Source organism: Polypterus senegalus, chromosome 1 (assembly GCF_016835505.1).
Source record: "Polypterus senegalus isolate Bchr_013 chromosome 1, ASM1683550v1, whole genome shotgun sequence".
Classification (NCBI taxonomy): Eukaryota; Metazoa; Chordata; class Cladistia; order Polypteriformes; family Polypteridae; genus Polypterus; species Polypterus senegalus.
This window is the reverse complement of record NC_053154.1, coordinates 330,572,776-330,593,609: the sequence shown is the minus strand read 5'-3', so window position 1 is coordinate 330,593,609 and position 20,834 is coordinate 330,572,776. Positions and strand designations below refer to the sequence as shown.

The following is a 20,834-nucleotide window of genomic DNA, read 5'->3' as shown; positions in this document are numbered from 1 at the left end:
AGTACATCTTTTGGAGCAAAAACTAATATAAGACCCTGTCTTATTTTAGGGGAAACATGGTATTAACCAGAGTGCTATGCAGAGAGAGAAAGCTGCTGCCTTGTATCAGTTCAAGAGAGGTGAATCTCTGCGACTGAACCCATTTGAGTAGCACAGAATAAGTGTTACGACACATACAAAAACATTGATTTCTTTCAGTATTTGAAGTATGTACTGTACATTATACCGACATTGAGACTGAAATGGTCACCATGATAAGGATTTTGCACTGGCTTTGTAGCAAGGCATGAAAGGCTGCAGGTGCTTTTGCTTTGCCTTTGTTTACACCATGTTAGACTTTGCTCCTGGTGTTCAAACTCTCTCTGTGTTTAATTGTTTAGAATAAGTCCTCTCTCTTTTTATAGGTGTGGTATCACCTTAATTAATTACCAATCGTTTCTGAGTATGTCATGCACTGTTTAAGTGAACGAATTCTGCTGGAGCGACTTTACGATACATCTGAGAATTCTGAAGAGCTGGGGCTCATTCCAGAAAGATCCTGGATCTCAGAACAAATTCAGATTTGCTTTAGTGTGATTTGTCATCAGTGGATTAGCTGGTTCCAGAACAATGTAGTTCAATTAGCTCATGCAATCCCAACAGATAGGCTGAACTAGACTAATGCGTGTTCACTGCAAAACTTACAAACCCTTACAAGACGAGGACTGAAGAGCAGGGGCCTCATGTATAAACGGTGCGTATGCACAGAAATGTTGCGTAAGAACGTTTCCACATTCAAATCGCGATGTGTAAAACCTAAACTTGGCGTAAAGCCATGCACATTTCCACGGTACCTCATACCCTGTCATACGCAAGTTCTCCGCTCAGTTTTGCAGACTGGCGGCACTCAGCGTCAAAGCAGTGCTTTTGTTCCTGTGTGGTTTCCCTTTCTTTTTTAGATCAACATCCCCGACGTGGCTTTATAAATACACTGAAATTAACTACATATTGTTTATTAGTTTAATGAATCTGATTGTAATGAACTTGTAACAATATAATGGTCCATGGAATAGTCAAACTATTCTAAATATAATAACTGCTTTAGCATTGTTACTCTCACTACACCTTTTTCTTCTTCTTTCAGTTGCTCCTGCTAGAGTTGCCACAGCGGATCATCTTTTTCCATATTACTCTCAGTGCACCACTCAGAGTATTTATATCACTGTATCTGTGTGGGGAATCAAAGATCTACAGAAGCTGAGAAAGAGAATTCTCAGTATACAACATCAAGCACACGCTGCCTCAGCCATGCTGTCTACTGAACTGCATTCATACGGCAAGCGTTTCAAAGCCTTTCCTGTACGGACCTCACGGTTCAGAAAGTTTCATACCAAGAACTATAAACGCACTCAAACAAGTGCTCCTTGTAGAACTGTCTGTACTTATAAGTAGAATTACCGCACTGTAAACTTGCGATAGTAATATCGCACAACCTGAGCCACTTTAGAAAGTGCGTATTTACGTATGATGAGGATATCATTTTAAAGATGAAATGCAGCCAAATATGTTTATTATAGAGATAAAATGATATCATTTAAATAATCTATATTGTTGTTAAACAAACATGCCAGGACACAGTGCCGCAGCACTTCGTTCACAGATTATTCCTGCCTCGTGTTGTAATCCTGCTGGGACTGGCGTGGCACTGGAAGGATAGGTGGATGGAATAATTAAACATGTACTACAAAGATATTTCAATGTTCCTTAAAAGTTTTGAAGAATCGGCGTTCAAAGCTTACAGATGGCTTAACGTCTATTACATTGCCGATTGCGTGGCGAGTGGGTATTTGGAGAACGAATAGGAAGGACAGGAACTAGCGGTTAGTATGTTTGAGTCAGTACTTCTGTACTAAAGCATTTCATCGAAGGTCGTGCATGGCGCAGCAAGCATCTGAGACATGAACAATCACTGTGCCACCGCGTTCCCATGTTTAATAACATGATTTAACTCCTATCATCATGAAAATGATATCACGTATACATCTCAGTATTTTAGTTATTCAGAGAGCTGCAATATCATGAATGTCATGGATTCTGTGTCCTGTCGGAGGAAGAGAAAGCGCGTTTAAGAAGCATGTAGTGATTCACACACATGGAGCACATAGAAGATCAAATACAAAACAAAGCATTTAACATGCTACTTTAGTTACGATGGGATTGAGAAACAAGTAAATTAAACGATTTTAAGCTGAAGTTTATGATGTTCTAATTTAATGACAAAATAAACTACGTGATTAAAGTTGAAATTTCGAGATTAAAGTTGACATTTTGTGCTTTTTTCCCCCCAACTGTGTGCCTATTTTTTTTTTCTGTACCCATAATATGACACTCGGACGGTGGGCTACGACTCGCCTTTTCATGGTGACTTTGATATGTGACAACTTCTTTTTTATTTCGGGCACTGTGCGACTTTGTGAACTTGAGCTTTTGAGTTTCTCCGACACACTATGTCACTCGATCAACTTCCTTTTGTTGTTTATCCCACTGTTTAAACCAACAAATAGTACTCTTTTCCTTGCCTCCACTTGGTATTCGCTGAAATTCTTATATTTCCCCCTGTGCATTTCCCATTGTCTTTTCACAGAAGGCTTAGTTTAATGGCTATTTATATTGTTTTGCATATTTAAAGAGGCGTAATTCTGGGAGGAGTTGGGGCAGGACCGCAGGCGCGTGCACGTGTGTTACTTTTCGTGCTGACTGGGATTTATGTAGCAGAAGAACATGGAAATTGGTGTACGCACAGATTTCTGCATCTGGAATTTTTTGTGCGTAAGCACATTTCGGCTTTTGTGCTTACGCCGTGTTATAGTGTGAATTCTACACATAGCATTATGCATGAGGCCCCAGGTCAACCACAGACTACAAGTCTGTAAAATGGAAGAAACAACTTTCACAAGAGGTACTAGTTGCAAGTCATGAAGATTATCAACATATTCTCCAAAAAAGGAGCAGCACGTCAGCAGCCGAGGAAAATTTGAACACTTTCACACTAACATTCACCTTTTTAGCTGCTTCTGCACATTGCCCAGATGATTAAAGTGTCATGTCCACGAAAATCAGTTTCAGAGTTCGCTCTTCCTTTTGTATTTTTGGATTTCATTAAAGTGCATGAAGTAGTAACAGAATAAATAATTTTCTGTTCACCTCAGATTGAGAAGATTGTTATTTAAACCCAAAAACATGACATTTGCCTTAAGAATAGCTGGCAAATCGTAAACATCCCTGTGCGAGTGTGGTTCTCACCCCAGTGCCCAGTTGCTGTCTAATACCAGAGTAGGCTTCAGCTCCCCATGATCCTCTAGCAAAGGTACGCAGGTTGTTTGTTTGTTTGTTCCAACAGCAGCTTTTAATTTCATGGCTTGTTAATGTTGTCTTTTCTGCCATGTCAGGTCAGGACATTTTATTTTTTTTCCCTTTCCAAGGAAATCCTCCACATGATTTGTAACCTTAAGCAGACAGGCAATTCTCAGTTATTTGCTTTTTTTGTTTACTTTCTTTCCAAACATTTTAGCAAAGATAGCAAAATACCCGCGCTTCGCAGCGGAGAAGTAGTGTGTTAAAGAAGTTATGAAAAAGAAACATTTTAAAAATAACGTAACATGATTGTCAATATACAGTAATTGTTTTGTGAGTGTTATGAGTGTTGCTGTCATCAAGGATTTGATTATCATTATTTTTTTCAATCAGGTTCGTATTTGGAGGATGTGTTGTGTTCGAGTTGCATTCCGTGTTTGTCTCGTCTATCCCTGACCATCACATTTTCATTGTTAACCATTGTAAAGATAACAGGTTTCATTCATCGAAGTGTTCACTACCCAAATCGGTACTCGTGAATCTAAGATGTTTAACAGGCATTCCCGGTATTAAGTTGTGGATTTGCCTGCGAATATTTAGCGGCAGCGTGTCTATGAAGGTAATTTAAACTTAAGTTTTACACCTTGCTTTCCTATTGATATGTCTACAAAGGCTTGTTCAGCGTCAGAGGGCTGTTCCTTTCTTACTGCATCAATGAACAGCTCGTCTTCCACTTTATCTGAGACATCACACACTGCATGCACGGATTTACCTTTCCCAGTTGTGCAAAGTCAGTTCATGTGAGCCGCTTGGAGTACATGCATCGAAGGTTCTCAGCCGTGCTTGTGCTATCTCGTACGATGTTGGGACGTCCACGGCTTTATTTAATGTTAGCTCAGACCCAGCACTTAAAAGTTTCTCTCGCACTTTCGCCGAGTTTGTGCCAAACACTAGTCTATCCCTGACCATCTCATATTCGTTTGCATAAGTACAGTCCTTCACCCGCGAATATTTAGCGGCAGTGTGTCTATTGGATTGCTGCTGACGGATGGCCTTATATGGGCAGGCACTCAATTACATGGGAGGCGTGACAATGGGGGACACAACGCCGCCTCACACGGTGACTGAGCTGCAGGCTATGGCCATATATATATATATATATATATATATATATATATATATATATATATATATATATATATATATATATATATATATATATATATATATATATATATATATATATATAACAGTGAATACAGCTGCTTAAAACTAAGATAACCAAACAAAAGTAAGGAATTTTAATAAGACAGACAACTAAAACAAAATCTCATAAAGTATGCAAATGAGTGCTTCACCAACAAAATGACTATTCATTAAGAAAAGGGGTTGGAACAAAAACCTGCAGCCATTACAGCCCTACAGGACCAACTTTGCTTCCCCCTGCTCTTGCAGAAAAAGCACAAAAAATGGATGAGGAACATGAGGGGGAGTGGGGGATACGGGGGAATAAAATAATTAAAAAGAAAAACAAAAAACTCTTTATGAGAAGCTTGCCAAAGGCACAGAGTGCTAAAAGCAAACCACTCACTTTCGCCTGTGTCCACCTCCATTCGGTCATCTACATTGGCACTATTCTGCTCAAACAGATCTTGCTTCACCACATCCTCCTCTTCTGAGTCAGTGCTTTCTTCACTATCAGTGCTTCCTGAGCTTCTGAAAAGAGACATTAAATGTAAAATGAACACTGATATCAGGCTAAGAGGAAATCAAAAATGAAAATTAGCCTTGATAGAAACAACCAAAAAGGTGAATACAAATCCAGCTCCTTACACGCCCATGCGAAAAGAATACCTTCAGATCTAAACAGAGGAAAAAGGTGCTCAACTACCTGTGACGTCTTTGTTTTTCTGGTGCAAATGCTACGTCTTTTTCGTCCCATATATCCTCCTCATCAGAGCCAGTGTCCTCAAACTGCTGAATTCTCTCTTTACAACAAGCCTCAAACAAGGCAATGTTAGCCTGCAACCAAAAAATAAAATATTAACCTCCAAACCCCATATTTTAGGCCAGAGCTCATCTTAAACCAATACACACACATCATGCCAATTCTGTAACACAAATGTGGCCTCACAGAAGTGTACAAGTAAGGCAAATTACATTCAAACTGGAGACTGAAGAGACGGCAGACACACAGCTGTTAACCTTCAAAAGCGACAACCTTAGGAACAGACGCCACTACCCTGACACAAGAATGAATGGCTTCTATCCATATTTATTAGCAGAAAACGTAGGTTTCATGTAGGTTGATCTGAGGTTTCTATATAAAACTCTGAATTTGGCATCAAGCAGGATGATTTCTAGACGTATTCTGCCTTTTTCTTTTAAATCCACTTTTTATAGTGAATGATTGTGTGAAGGTGCAGACTGGTCTGAGAGGAATGAGGAAAAAAAGAAAACTTACATGGAACACCAGTCTAGTACCGAGCACACTCAGCCTTAATCGGTTAGCTGTGTCTTGTCAATGAAACCCATTTTGACATCTCAGGGATGAAGCCGAGCACTTACAGAGAACACAAGATTCTAATTCATTTATTCAGTTCACGCAAATACAAACTTTAGCGCAGTCTTACTTCATGAGCACAAACTACAGCAAAATGCCAGAAGTGGACATTAAGCCTAATGAACATTTAAATCTTACCCACCTAATTTCTCCTAAAACCATTTTTCCTCTAGCACCCTTTTCTTATAGAACAACTCATTTACACAGTCTACTATACCGATTCCCTTCATTATTTTAAACTGATCATCCACTGCATAATCATTTGCTTAAACTGAAAATGTTAAACCCCTTCAGCAGGTCCTCAATCAGCTTACTTGTTTTCCTCTGGACTTACTCTAGTGCTGTTGTGTCTTCTTCTGTAGCCTGGAGACCAAACCGCACACAGCACTCCAGATGAGGCCTCACTAATGTGTAATAAAACTTCAGCATAACTTCCTTTGATTGTACTCCACGTACACACATCAGGGGGCTATACAATTTAACATCCTATTATCCGTCTTAACACTAGAATTACCAGAGCTGATAAAAAATTTTTTAATTCCGGCCCACCTTAAATCCTTTCCGTCAGCATCTTTTGTCTTCTAAATGTGTTGATAAGCAGCAAGCAGCCAGCTAAAAGATGTTATGTGAATTAATATGAATAATGTTGCATCAGTGCCACAATGTTCTCCGAAATGTACTATACAGGTCATAAAATGAGTTATTCCAAATATCATATATACCTGTTTTTTTTGTCAGTGTGGCTTTGACATCATGGACCATAAGGCACATACTAATTCAGTGTGAGCAGGAACACTCAATAAAACTGAATAAAAAAAATTTGACTGACGGTGAGATACGGAGGTGGCAGATTCACCAGCGTTTGTGTGTCAACTTTTATCCCTCCAAATCAAAGAATTTCCAGTTCGATTGTCTCAAAACACCACTAACATCTCCAGTTATTCCCATTTTCAGATAAAAAGTAACCGCGTCAGATCTGGGGCGGGCAGAGGGGTGTTGCATTGTGATTGTGAATGAGTGTGTAAAAGTGAAAAAAAAAAATCCCCGCTAATTTTCACAAGTTCTATAAATTTACACTGGCTGTTACAGACACAAATCAAATTTATATTTTTATTGTATAATATTAACAATAAGCTTACTACTCTAAATGGTAAATTTAGCCAGGATCTGGTTTCGAACTCACGACCTCCGGATTAGAAGTCCGCAGTTCTAACCACTGCACCACGGAAGCTGTCGTATTGTACTTGCAACTTTTGTGAAAGTGTTTATTTGATATTTGGACATCAGCCTTCACATATTACACAGTTCATTTGGTATAGCAGGCTGCTTGGGCTTAGACACATTTAGAAGACAAAAGATGCTTATGTAGAGGTGCGAAGGGATTTAAGGTGGGCTGGAATTGCAAGTTTTTTCGTTGGCTCTGGTAATTCTAGTGTTAATCATTGTCCAATGTCTGTATGTGAACAATGACCAGACCACAACGTCTCCTCAATACATTTCATAAGGTGTACTTTAAAACTTCAAACTTGTTGTGAATTCAAGCCTACTTTAACTCCAATGCATAATACTTTATATTTATTTAATGTTAAATTTTATTTGTAACAAATCTATTCCCTCCTCTGTTCTGTACCTCTGAAAAAATTCAATTGATTCAACATTATCTGCCTTTCCACCCAGTTTAGTATCATCTGCAAAGCTTATTCCTTTATTACTTTTACTTGTTCATTTATACTAATTTGTGCAGCGACTCAGCACTGACCCCGACAAAACTTCTATAAACAAGTTCCTCTACCCATAAACCTGTTTTCAGTGCTTAAGCAAATTTTGCACCCTGAACTTGGAAATGATCAATATAGTTTTATATGTAGCCTCTCTCATGTGGGACCACATCAAAAGGTTTGTGAAAAGCTAAATAATCTGATGGCCCCTATGTTATCAGGGGCTTTTTTGCTTGTTCTTACAGTTCCAATATAACTATTCAAACATGATCACCGAACTGAAGTGTATGCTAACTTCTCACTAATTTGTCAGGTCTTCACATATGATGCTCCATCTTTACCTTACTTTCTCCCATTCATTTTTCCTTAAAACATGTTACTCTTTCTGGCCTTTAGTTACAGTGCAATCGGACAGCTTCAGGTGTATCCTACTCTACTGTCCATTACTGGGATCTCTGAACTGATTAGGAAAGACACACACCAGTCTACAGATTGGCCAATTGGGGAGTATAAGCTACAAAAACATTTCTGCACCGCTGAAGGTTCTGGAGAGCACTGTGGCCTCCACAAATGGAAGTTTAGAGCAATCATCACTCTTAAAAGAGCTGGCTGTGCAGTCAAATTGAGTAATCAGGGGAGGAAATGAGTTGGTGAAGAAGATCCCAATGGTCGCGCTGGCTGAGCTCTACATAATTTGCATGTAGAATGGAGAAACTTCCCGAAGGAAAACCATAACTGCAACACTCCACTGACCTGGACTTTATGATAGTGTGACCAGGCGAAAGTCTTTCCTCAGTAAGCAAAAAGGCACCTAAAGGACCTTCAGACTATAAGAAATAGGATTCTCAGATTTGATGTACCCAAGATTGAACTGTTTGGCCTCAATTCTTAGAACCATGTCTAGAGGAAACCAGGTACCGCTCATCACCTGCACAGTGCCATTCCAATGGCGAAGCATGGTGGTGGCGGCATCAGGGGCTGAAATACTCGACTGGGGTGAGAGAAAGTCAAACAGAGCAAGGTACAAAGATATCCTTAATGAAACCATGCCCCCAAGTGCTCAGGGCCTTAGACTGAGCTGAAAGATCATCTTCCAACAGGACAAAGCACCCTACTACAGTCTCCCTGGTGCACTACGCACCACCTTCCTTTTGATAGTCAAAGTGTGATGTCGTCGAAGCACTGGTGGGGTGGTTTGCTTTCACCTTGAAATCCCAACTTTGCTGAAGCTTTGGGGAGGCCGTGACAATCACAGCAAATCAATACATCAGAAGGTGGTGGTCTCTGTCATTTCCAGGAATTTTGTTGAAGCAATACTGTTCTATGAAAAGTCAAAATCACATCAAAGCAATAAAATCTCAAATGAATCAAAACAATAAGGATTTGTTGGTAGTCCCATAAAAACCAAACCTGCTTCGAATCCTATGGTTTGTTTCATCCAGTCTACAGAAAAGACATTTTTCCACATATGAAATATCAAGTCTCTCGGAAATCCTGTGGTAATATGACAGTAAAGACAGAGACCCGAACTTGAGCCCTAAGCAAACTTGGTTTAGGAACCTCAACACAGCCGTCTGATGGTCTCCATCCAACCTGAAAGAGCTTGAGAGGATTTGCAGAGAATGACAAAAAATGTACAATAACTGTGCCATTTGCAGAGCATCAAGTGCAGAATACAGAATGTAAAAATACCTGCACAAAGTGACCTGACCTGAGGAGTTCACAGCAATATGATCATCAGTTTCTTCACATATGTAAATGTCAGAAAAACCAAGTGCAGAGCACACACAATCGACTGTTCTTTTACTACTAAAGAATCTTTTTACGCCATCTCACTCCTTTTCTGTAGTACTTCTCTTCAAATCCATTTTTATTACTAATATCCTTTCAATTTTTGCTCTCATAAGCTCTACAGCTACAAGTTCACATAAATAAAACTCCAATTCACTGCAGTTTGTTTCAGGCATTGTGGTGAACCCACAAATAGGAGTGCAATACCCGAGCAATTCATCATAATGTAAAGGACTGGAAAAGGGAATGAACAAGGAGTTATGAAGCTGGCTAATTCAATGTGGCCCTGGCTTGCTGCATTTCCTTGAGTCAGAAGATTAAAGTGCTTATTGCCTGAACTGAAAGAGAATTGTACATGACCAAAGAATGTGTTTGAGATAAAATGTGCACTCTAAATTAATTTGATCATTAGTTGAATATACTTCAGAAATAAGACGTATCCATGCATATTGATGTGAAGTGTTACCGCTATACCCAAATGCAATGCATCAAAAAGGCCAATTGGCATACATGGTACATATCCCTCTTATAAAGAGAAAACACCTAAGAACACCGGCAGTACTTACACTCTCGTTTGTGTTCAATGTAAAATTGATGTCAGATATTCTGTCAAAGGGAATACTGTGAAAGTAACAAGAAAAGTGTACATATTAATGACAACAAAACAGAACACAAACTGAATAGGAACCTTTAAACAATGAACAAAATCAAAATAATAGGAGATTATTGGAATAAACCAGACCAGCCACCAATCACACAAATTTCAAAAAGCTTCAAGCAGAAAACCCGAACATAGAAGACATACAAACGTTCCACCAAACATGGGGCCCAAAACTAATCTGCAATCCCGTTTCCAATTCACAAACAATTGTCTTGTTTTATGAACTATTAATTGATAAATTAAACCAATAATCACATTTTAGAGGTTTCAACAGCTAAAAATAAAACTTAAATTACAATTGCGAAAGTCACTGAAAGTCAAGTGTATTAGAAGGACAATAAGAGGCAGAGACATGACAACAAACCACCTCCTTGACTAAATCACTTCAATCCCCATTAGAGTCAAAGGTTAATAAAATACAAGAACACCACATTTACAGCCATGCATTGTGAAATGAAGATTAAACCAAGAGAGTCATTTTAGCCATCCAAGGTAAATTATAATTTGTCAAAGAAGAAGCTGTTGCTAAAATTGCATTCAAATATGAAAATACATACAATATGTAGGAACAGAGGCCATTCTAATACCCTTATAAATAATTTTGAAGAAATAAGATTGAAACGCCCCATTCCAAAACCTCCACCCACACATTTGTTCAATCAAATATTAAAATGGCCATTTTTCAAGAACTGAAGAGAAAGGCAGCATGCAGAGAAATGAAATACTCACTCAACGACGTCATCCTGGTCAGCAAATTCCTCGTCACTGAAGCCAAACTGGTCAATAAAATTGGACGTCATTTGTTGCATCTGATAATCAGAAAAGGCCTGGCAAACCCAGGACCAACGATAGTGATATAGTCTTGACACTAGAGGAGCTCAAGTACTTAAATGTAACAAGACCTTTAAACACATTTACAGAGAGGTTCAAAATAAACTCCTAGATACGTTAGGAGCACCTACACCACTACACTGGACCTCTTTCAGTTATTAAAGGACTTCTCAGATAGGGTGGCTGTGATGTGGCTCTAAAACATGGCGACAGTCAATACATTTCTTGCTGCCATCCAAGAACATGAATTTCACAGCCTCTCCATACACCTCAATAGAGTGGCACTTAAAACTAAGGTTTAAACATAGATGCTTATATGGCGTGACATCGTTCAAGTGTGGGAAGAACTTGTACAAATGAACCAGAGTGTGTCAGGCTGGCTTTAAATACTTGAGTAAGAGGAGATGATCTGCAATCAAGGAGATGGGCTTCATAAGCAAGTAGACGAGAGAGGTTAAAGACTAAATCGGCACTGTCATGAGGCATTCTCGCCTTCTTAGAGAGTCAAGGCTGGCAGGCTGTCAAGAAGCAGGGCCTGTTAAAGCCCATTGCGGCACTTCCTGTGTGATTTTGGGCTATACAAAAATAAACTGTATTGTATTGTAAATAAAGGACGCTGGACTTGCACCTTTGATAGAATTTGTCTTGCATACTCAGTGTACAAGAAAGTACACTTAGAAAAAGCATCGGGCCAGCCACACCACACATGCTTTTTCATTATGCCTACCCATCACCTCCATGAAAAACACCACTAACAAAATGTACTGGCATTTTCATTGCTGTTCAGTGGTGAGGGCACCATGCACACTGGCCGAATGAATGACCAAAATGGAGTAATGAGGGGGTTGGTATGTTGAATTTTGAGAGCCCTGAATGCGTGCGAGTGCTGCGTCTGAGAAGTGGAAAGTGTGAGCATTGGGGATAAGCGATCCTATTACTCTAAAAGTCTAATATGTTTATGTAATACATGCAAGGAACCCAAACCATTAACAAAAATAAAACCAACAGGCACCTTCATGAAGTCCTTAACAATTCTGGAAAGAAGGGCTACATTGTGAAGGTTCAGCAGGAGCCACAAATCTCAAAGGACATGTTTTGAGTTAATACACACATACACACACACACACTTGATAGGGACTCTGATTTTGTTGTATTTTTTAAAATATATAACCATATAAATGCATCTTGGGTACTAATATAAAAGTCAAAGTACATCTCAGTCTAGTAAAGCTATGCCGTCTCTGGTGACAATTACAATGAACTTCAATTTGGTTAGGTTTTAATGCTTTCAAATACACAGAAGAGGCAGCATCACTCTTCACTGTCGCCCCTAAACTCCGGACACAGTCACGAATGGCCCAGCATCCATGATTTCTACGCGAATCCAAGTGACTACCACCCAGAAGCACTCAACTCCATTAAAACAAAATGCCTTGGCAATTTAGCGAAAGACACCTAATGAGAGAGACTAAGCCTTTCTGAGATAACCACCCATGTGCCTATAATGCAAACAGAAATGCAGAAACCTCCCTAATCTTTATCTTGCTTTATCGCCACATTTTTACCATTTTAATCTCTTGTCTCTATGTACTTTGTTATTTTCTCAGCAAATTAAACCGTGAAGATAAACTTCACATTTTCTTGTCTAAACAGGACTAAAAGGAAAGCCTTAAGCCTCCTTATTCTCTACCTCTCCTACTCACTCACGACATCACCACCTCATTACCAAATGTAATGCTGCATTCACACCCTCTTTGTTCATCATTCCTCTACGACTCTCAGACTACTTCATTTTTCACGTCACTTCTTCCTGCACTCCTATCTACGGACAGACTACGAGACTGGCATTCTCTTCACTTCATCTAGATGCCAACTGTAAGCTTGTGTGTCTCCTAACTGGCAGTTTAAAGCCTGCACTCTTCATTCTTCACAGCCCCAAGATCAGACTAATCCTTAGTACTCAAGTTACTAAAACCTAAGCTCAGGTTGAAATACTCATCTGCCAGAGCACTCTCTCCATTTTCACTGCTTCACCTAACTTTGCCCACACTACTTACCACCTACAAGATCACTCCTTTCTAAGCTTCCACAAGAGAAGATGGATTTCCCTGGCGAGTGTTTCTTGACTTGTATTAATAACATTGAGCAGCGCTCCCTTTTTCATGTAAATAATAAATTTCAGTTTACATGTAGAAATATCTTGGAGTCGAGGCTAGCCCTGATAAATACCATGTCCAGTGTTTTGGCTTCAAACGCCATACCTGGTCATTGCCGGTGTGGAGTTTCCATATTCTCTCCATGTCACTTGAGTTTTTACTGTCTAAATCCCCAAGGACATGCAGATTATGTTAATTGGTGACTATAATGACTCCAGTGTGACCGACTCTGTGTGTGCACCAAATGATGGGCTGATACTTTGTCCAGGGCTTTTCTGCCAACCACACATTGATTCTATGATTGCATGCATGTGCCTATGGACTAATTTCCTTCAAAAGGGCCTAGGAAACGCATGCTTGCAATCTGTGTTTAAACGGAGTCTGTTAGAACTAATGTGTATTATTAGAATTCATGTATAATTCAGGAAAAGATGATTTAATTTAAGTAAGAATTACTTATTCTTCTGGCAATGTTGAGGTCTAAGTACGCCCTTCACCCAGTGACCATAGACTATGCTAGTATGGACTGGGACAGTTCAAGCTGTGAAAGGTAATATATGAAATGTTTACTGACTCACCGCACAATTAAAACTGTTCACCTGTGAAAGGAAATGGAGCCACAGAACAGCCACCCTTAATTTGTGTTAACATAAAATAATGAAATTAAAATCTGTAAGTGCCTTGAGCATGGGAAAGGCACTATATAAATAAAATGTATTATTATTATTAACAGGCAGACAAAATGGTGAATACTGGAAGAGTTTAGCATAACTTACTTGTTGTAAACCGGAATCCTGGTTAAAGCCACTCTCTTTGAAATCAACTTCATCATCACTTGAGGAGTGAATATGATGTGTATTAACCTAAAAAGTAAAAGAATTGACTAAAAGTCAATCTCCATAAGCAAAATGACTTGAATATACACAACTGGCTAACATACTGTAGGTGAAAACAGAACATGCTGATGTACAAGATTCGCTGAATATTCTGAAGCATGGCAATCACAATATTCAAACAGATTCGGTCTGTATAGTGCCTTGCAGTTTGGTTTATCGTTATTAATAACAAATACTTTTCTGGCACATCTAAGGAAGACAACTTCAATACTTCAGAAAATTTATTTTAATGTATTGTGTCTTCCCAAGTCTTATTTGGCAGCACATGTCAGCAGGTGTGCTCAACTTTGAAAACAATGCTAACATGAGGAGAAGTAGTTTGTCGGTAGTCCTCTGTAAATTGGTACGATTAGAGTTTGAGGTGGACATGCAAATTGAAATAATATTTTTAATGCAACTGTAAAACATTGAGAGAAAACCAAGATAGGTAAGTAGAGCACAGGCGACAGGAGCAAGTCCAAGCCACTGGAGAACAGACGCCAATTCCTGCTAACAGATCACAGTCTGTCTATCTGCTGCTTTCTGATAAGGGCCACGTCGTTAATGAGAGCACTAGTTCTGAAGACACAGCAAAGAGATTCTCCCAGGGAAGAAGTAAAAGTATGGATTGCCCAATGAGTCTTGCACACTGGAAATTGGCTTCAATTTCAGAAAAGGCCAGCACTCCATTAATGTAATACTTCACCGAGACAGGACAGACTTGAGCTTTTGGAAGCATTCAGTTTTATAAAGACTAAGCAGAACATACATAATATGCAAGTAAATACTTGCACACAGATTCCTTGTCATTTTTAGTGGCATGTTCAGTGATGTGTTAATGCCGCGGTCGTACTTTTTACTTAATTAGCTTCACTGTGTTGTGCTGTTACTTGAGTAATGAGTAAGTTGGGTTTGTTCTAAGTTTAGAGTACTACTTTACAGACTCTCTGTATTTCTCATGCCACTTTGTTGCTTGAAGTGTTTTACTGTTTAAAGAGCATCTGTAAAAAGCTAAAATTTCCCCCTGGGGACAAAAAGTTCTATCTAAAAAGGATTTGTGTATTTTGCTTAAACATCTATCCTCAAAAGTGATTTGTAAATTTACTATGCAGAGAGACGCAGGAAGCAGGAAGTAGGAACTTGTCCACCTGATGTGCCCCACAATCGCCTGCCTCCCTGCTACGCTGCACTATGCACTGCTTCTCTCTCGATAGCTGTGAAGTCCTGATCAGGTGGTTTACCTCACAAACACGAACAAGCTTTTCAGAAATGGCTTGAGCATGGATGTTGTCTTCTTTAACATTTCTTAATATTTCTTTTCCCCCCACCTGACGCTAGAATCATCCACTAATAGGACGTGATTAAGCTGACACAACTATTAGCTACAGTTGCAGATACAAAACCCCATCTAACTGGCAGAGGGGTATTGTGTATAAGCGCCAACCCCAGAGTGGCATTTATATCCCATACTAATTTCAAGCTACACTAACCCACATTCTGAAATGTATTCTGACACTTGTAACCCCAGACAGCGGTAGAAAGAAAACATAAAAACTTACTAAATCGACGGTGTTTTTCTTGTTAGTTTCTGCTAAAGGACCAGAAATGAATGCCTCCCATCGTTCCCGAACATCATCTTGAAACTCTGCAGAAAGGGCATAAAAACAAAACACAACACACAAACACAGAGAACTATTAGAAGGAAATAAACAAAAAAATTATTATTTTTTTTTAAATACGCTTTTTCTACAATATACAATACATATAATATATACAAATGCTTTTATTTAAATGGCGTCCCTGCCAAGCAAAATATATTTTGAAAAAATACAAAACAGCAAAAGCACTCGCGGTCTCTTAGGTGAAGTCCTTGCTCACTTTGTGTAATTTGAGATCAAAAAGAAAACAAATTAAACAGAAGGCCCACGTGTCCGAAATGCAGCGCTTGACAAACATGGCCCCCGTTGCCTATCATGTTCACAAAAAAGTCAAAAAGTACAATTCCTTTGCCGATTTCATTAGACATTCGTCTTCCTCCAGTCAGAAACTGAAAGTACAAAATGTACTTTATAAACAATTCAGTAAAATTCTGATTTTATGCCTCAACAGGTAATTCAATAGCCCTGGGATACTAACCTTGCAAAAAAGATAATGGCACAAATTTTAATTGAAATATATATGAAGGTAAAGCCATCATTGCAAACTACACAAGCACGGAGAATGGATTTCAGCTTTAAATATCTATGAAAAGGCAATAACACGTTTCAAAGGGCTTGGCATCTCAAACATCATTACACAAAGCATTAAATAAGACCGAGTACAGGGCCAGGTATACGCAGAAGATGCACTAGGACCTTTAATGCTGCCTTACTTGACCCACACTATATGAAATTAAATCTGTACAAAAACATCACGTACCCACCACAACACACTAAGGCATGTAGTTCTTACCAAAGTATAAAACATCGAAATGAATAACATGGTAGATGGAGAAACTGAGAAGTTAGCTGATGGAAAGATCAGTAAAATATTACAAAATAATAAGGCACAAGTAGAATGAATGACTAAAGCAATAAATATGATTCATTCAGTCTTAACTTATATATGTTCAAGTACTAATATCTGGGATGGGAGGGCAAAGACTGATCTTGCATTCAAATATTACGCAATGCACAGAATATGGGCACAAAACATTTTTATCATGTAGTCAGGCGATTTAGAAAGTGGAGTATCTTAACAATGGCGGTCGGATAGCCTAAGAGAGACAGATTTCTCTACACACTGGACTTTTTCTGACATACTTGCTTTTAATTTCTTACATAATATGCTCTTCTCAGGTATCCCAAGCTATCACTGGCAGAACACCCGTGGAACCAAAACTGAACGTAAAACGTGTACCACAAAAGGGACTAAGCACAGCTGAAAGTCTGACAAATTATATCTGTTTCAGAACAAAACCCAAACTAATTTACATCTTCAGTTGTTCCCTTTCATCAGTAGAGGGGGGAACTGTTATTTCAATATCAAATCATTTTCATTATAAATTACACAATTCCAGACTCGCACCCTAAATTCTCCATCCCAATTTGTTAGAGTAACTGCCTGTCATTTTTTGTGCCTTTCTTCAAATTTACCAACAAAATATTTAGATGACAAAAATGTCCTCTTTGGGACCTGCTAAGCATGAAGTGGGAGGATTGTTTCAAGCACATGGATAATGTGGAAATTATGATCCTGAGGTTTGAGAAATACTACATGTGAAAACGTAGGGACAGATCATTTTAATTTTAGGGGCTAATAAAAAGTGAGAAAAACGAACATTTGACAGCTATGTCCTTGCTCAGGATTACATAAGTAAAATCACCTTGGCACCATTATGGATACCCGAGTTAGAAAATTCATCATGTCTAACATTCATTAAAGTGCTGCACTTGATTCTTCCTTCTCAAGTGAGAGAGGACAAATATACTTTAGATTTTTCTTTTAATGCTTTAAATAGTGCAAAGCAATGGAGGTCCTTAATATTAAGAAAGCTGTAGGCATCGCATAGAAATGGCAGGCTATGATTCGGGTCAAGTATTTGAGTTAACTTTGGTTTACATAAAGCTAGAGGAAGAACGCGTTGTAAATTAAAACAAGAAGAATTGAAGTGTTGACATGACAGCCAAGGAAGGTTACAGCACTCTACAGACATAAGGGCCCACATCTCACAGGGCATCAACTAGGCCAGGGGTGGCAAACCCCAGGCCTCGAGTGCCGCAGTGGCTGCAGCTTTTCATTCTAACCATCTTCTTAATTAGTGATCAGTTTCTGCTGCTGATTACTTTGTTTAATTCACGTGGCTCAGGCCCCATAGTTGTTTCATTTTCTTTAATTAGCAGCTAAACAATAAATGAGACACAAAACAAGCCAGCACATGACCATCACACAATATCTGAAATGAAAGAGAGGTGATGGTCTCGGTCAGGCTGAGCTCTCAGGTCACCAACACATCATGACATTGGTGCTCTTAGAAAGAAGAGAAACACAACAGCGGCGGCAGAATGAGAGTAGCAAGAAGCCATGGAATTAAAGAACGGCTTTAATTAACAGCAAGAACAGGCTTCTCATTAAGAAAGTGACTGGAGTGAAACTGGTTGGAGTTTGAAGCCCCAGTTTAGCTGCTCATCTCATTTTTGCTTGGCTGTCATTTAATGAACAAAGGAGTCAATTCAGAGGGCTGAACTCTTCTAACAGGGCCATTAAAGTGAATTAGCAGTGAAAACTGGGCACTGATTAAGAAAAGGGTGAGAATGAAAACCTGCAGCCCTCCAGGCCTGGAGTTTGACACCCCTGACCTAGGCCAATGGCGGCAATGACAGAGTATTGAGTTGTACTCAGGACAGAATTGAGATTCTTACACAATTTAAAAAACATTTGCAGAGGAGTCTCCAGATGTATTCTAATCAGGGTAACAGATTAACACAATTTGTCTCAGAGACAACTTTTGAAGTTGTACTTCTGGCAAACAAATACTTTATAAAAAGCAATACGAGAAGAAATCTGGTGTGCCTTTTGGATCCAAACTAATAGTCAAGGCCCAAGAGTTCTGAAATTGAAAGCTGGTTTGGGAAAAACATTTAAATACATTAATCTGAAATGCAGTTTAAAAAGTATGTATACAATGTGGGGGTGGCACGGTGGTGCAGTGGGCAGTGCTGCTGGCTCGCAGCAAGGAGACCCGTCTGGGTTCGCTTCCCATGTTCTCCCTGTGTCTGCGTGGGTTTCCTCCCACAGTCCAAAGACATGCAGGTTGGTGCAGTGGCGATTCTAAATTGTCCCTAGTGTGTGTGTGGGCCCTGTGGTGGGCTGGCACCCTGCCTGGGTTTTGTTTCCTGTCTTGCGCCCTGTGATGGCTGGGACAGGCTCCAGCAGACCCCCGTGACCCTGTAGTTAGGATATAGCGTGTTGCATAATGGTTGGTTGGATGGATGTATACAACGTAAAGCAGAGAGGACCCTTACAGACCCATTACTACCCTTAATAAAGCCACCCAAGTGGCCTCCGTGAATGTCTTCTTCAGGATCAGGTGTGTTTTTCATTTTTATAGTCATATTCACATAAAGGTTTAAGCAGCAAAAACCGGAAGGTATCCCAACACAAGCACATCCACTCCCATCCCCTTCTCCTCCGGTCAATTGATACGGGCGGCTCATACCTGAAATCAGCTTCTGCAGCAGTTCGCTGTTCGGCCCCTTTTCTGTGTTTTGGACAACAGAATTAGCAATTCGTGTCAAGTGACCCATATAGCCTCTCCGCCGTCCGCCTTCTGATCTATGAAATAGAAGATTATCTTAATGCATGTTGAAAAAAAGTGTCATGTGAAGCTGAAGAAAGTCATTTGAGAATTTAATTCATATTTATCAGTAGCAATTTTTTCAAATGTTTCTACCAACAGTGTAAAAATGTTTTTATTCACTTAAAATTATTCAGAACTAGTCATTTCATGCAGATTAAATTCAGCCATTATAAATAAATAAATAAATAAATAAATAAATAAATAAATAAATAGAGGAGGGCAGCAGAGCAACACAGTAGGTAACACCACTGCCTGAGGGATTCAGCAGGATATACTCCTGTGCTGATTTTTCTTTGGATGTTTGTTTCCTCTCCCACATGCCCGATTAAATGGCACCTCCAAACTGGACCCTGTGTGTGTGTGTGTGTGTGTGTGTGTGTGTGAGAATGTGCACCTTATGAAGGACTGGCGCCTGGTCTGGGGTGCTTTTCACTCTTCAGCTTGTTGCTGCTGGAATTAGCTGTGGTCAATTAAGGGCACCTTCCATACTGAGCAAAAATTTAAAAATAAAACTGCAAATAAAAATAACCACCAGCTAAATAAATTAAACCTAATAACTTTAGGGATAAAAGTAAGTAACAACACGTGGGACAAAGTAGAATTGTGTGTAAATTTGAATGTAAAATATGCTCAGATCACCGGCACATAGTTTGTGATTATAAAAGAAAGGTCACAGAAATCAGAATCATCTACTTACTGCTCCTTCTCATTTGAATCCCATGCATCAAGTATTCTTTGTATTAACTGGCACTTCTGAAAAAGCTAAATAATATAAAAGGGTATCAACTAGACTGCTCCGACATTACAGTTTGTGTACAGTTCAATACATGGCATTATAACCACCATCTAAATGGTACTTCCAAAAATATCAATATCTCACATATTTAAAGAAGCCTCTCTGGTACAAAACAGAAAAAGACGACGACTAAGCAACATACGTGACTAATGAGAATGTTTTCTTTGAGGCCTTCCTGATCACCATCTGTTTTAGCGTCTGTACTTTCACTTTGGGATGAAGAACTTGCAAGAATCACTGCAGTGCAGATTTCGACTTGCACATGAAGAAAATTATTCCATATATACTTGAAAAACATGTCCTATGAAGGGGAGGAAAAAAACAAAATGTAAGACTAGAAACATGATACGAATGTTAATACACACACAGAGACCAGGAATCTAATAATCTCTAACTATTAAATACATTAAAAAGGAAGAGCGGTCTGAAGGAATCAGACAGACCATTGAGGAAACGTCTTTCAAATAAACAATACCCAGCAGTACAGCAGCTTGTGATGCCGCAAGTCTTTGTCAGAGTGGAGTATGCAAGTTCTCCTGTCTTGTTCCCCGTGCTGATGGGATCGCTATTCAGAGAACATTCCTTCAATAATACACAATCGCCATATTGTTTTGCTCTTTTAAAATGACTGAGTGGCATTGATGCTTTCTTAGCATAAACATCCGATTACAGCTCAGTGTTCACTAACACTACAACTGGACAAAGAGCGCTACAAGCATTTTAAAAACCGTGGGCAAGCTACTGACCAAAGTGATCAAAGCTCGGACACAGG

The 20,834-nt window shown here is 39.2% G+C and overlaps 1 protein-coding gene across 5 annotated transcripts in view; it reads right to left on the bottom strand.

Moving 5' to 3' along the window:
* ppp6r3 (protein phosphatase 6, regulatory subunit 3) overlaps positions 1 to 20,834 on the bottom strand; it is a 136,427-nt gene that overhangs the window by 23,939 nt on the left and 91,654 nt on the right. For 3 of the 5 annotated variants that reach the window (XM_039738049.1, XM_039738043.1, XM_039738052.1), the window contains exons 12-20: positions 20,205 to 20,363; positions 19,964 to 20,028; positions 19,126 to 19,241; positions 15,488 to 15,573; positions 13,830 to 13,916; positions 10,796 to 10,893; positions 9,972 to 10,026; positions 5,225 to 5,355; positions 4,925 to 5,049 (exon numbers count right to left, since the gene is read on the bottom strand). In XM_039738049.1, coding sequence (XP_039593983.1) covers positions 4,925 to 5,049; positions 5,225 to 5,355; positions 9,972 to 10,026; positions 10,796 to 10,893; positions 13,830 to 13,916; positions 15,488 to 15,573; positions 19,126 to 19,241; positions 19,964 to 20,028; positions 20,205 to 20,363 — 922 coding nt within the window. The remainder of the gene's footprint in view (positions 1 to 4,924; positions 5,050 to 5,224; positions 5,356 to 9,971; positions 10,027 to 10,795; positions 10,894 to 13,829; positions 13,917 to 15,487; positions 15,574 to 19,125; positions 19,242 to 19,963; positions 20,029 to 20,204; positions 20,364 to 20,834) is intronic. The other 2 variants (XM_039738056.1, XM_039738063.1) reach the window with 2 other exon arrangements.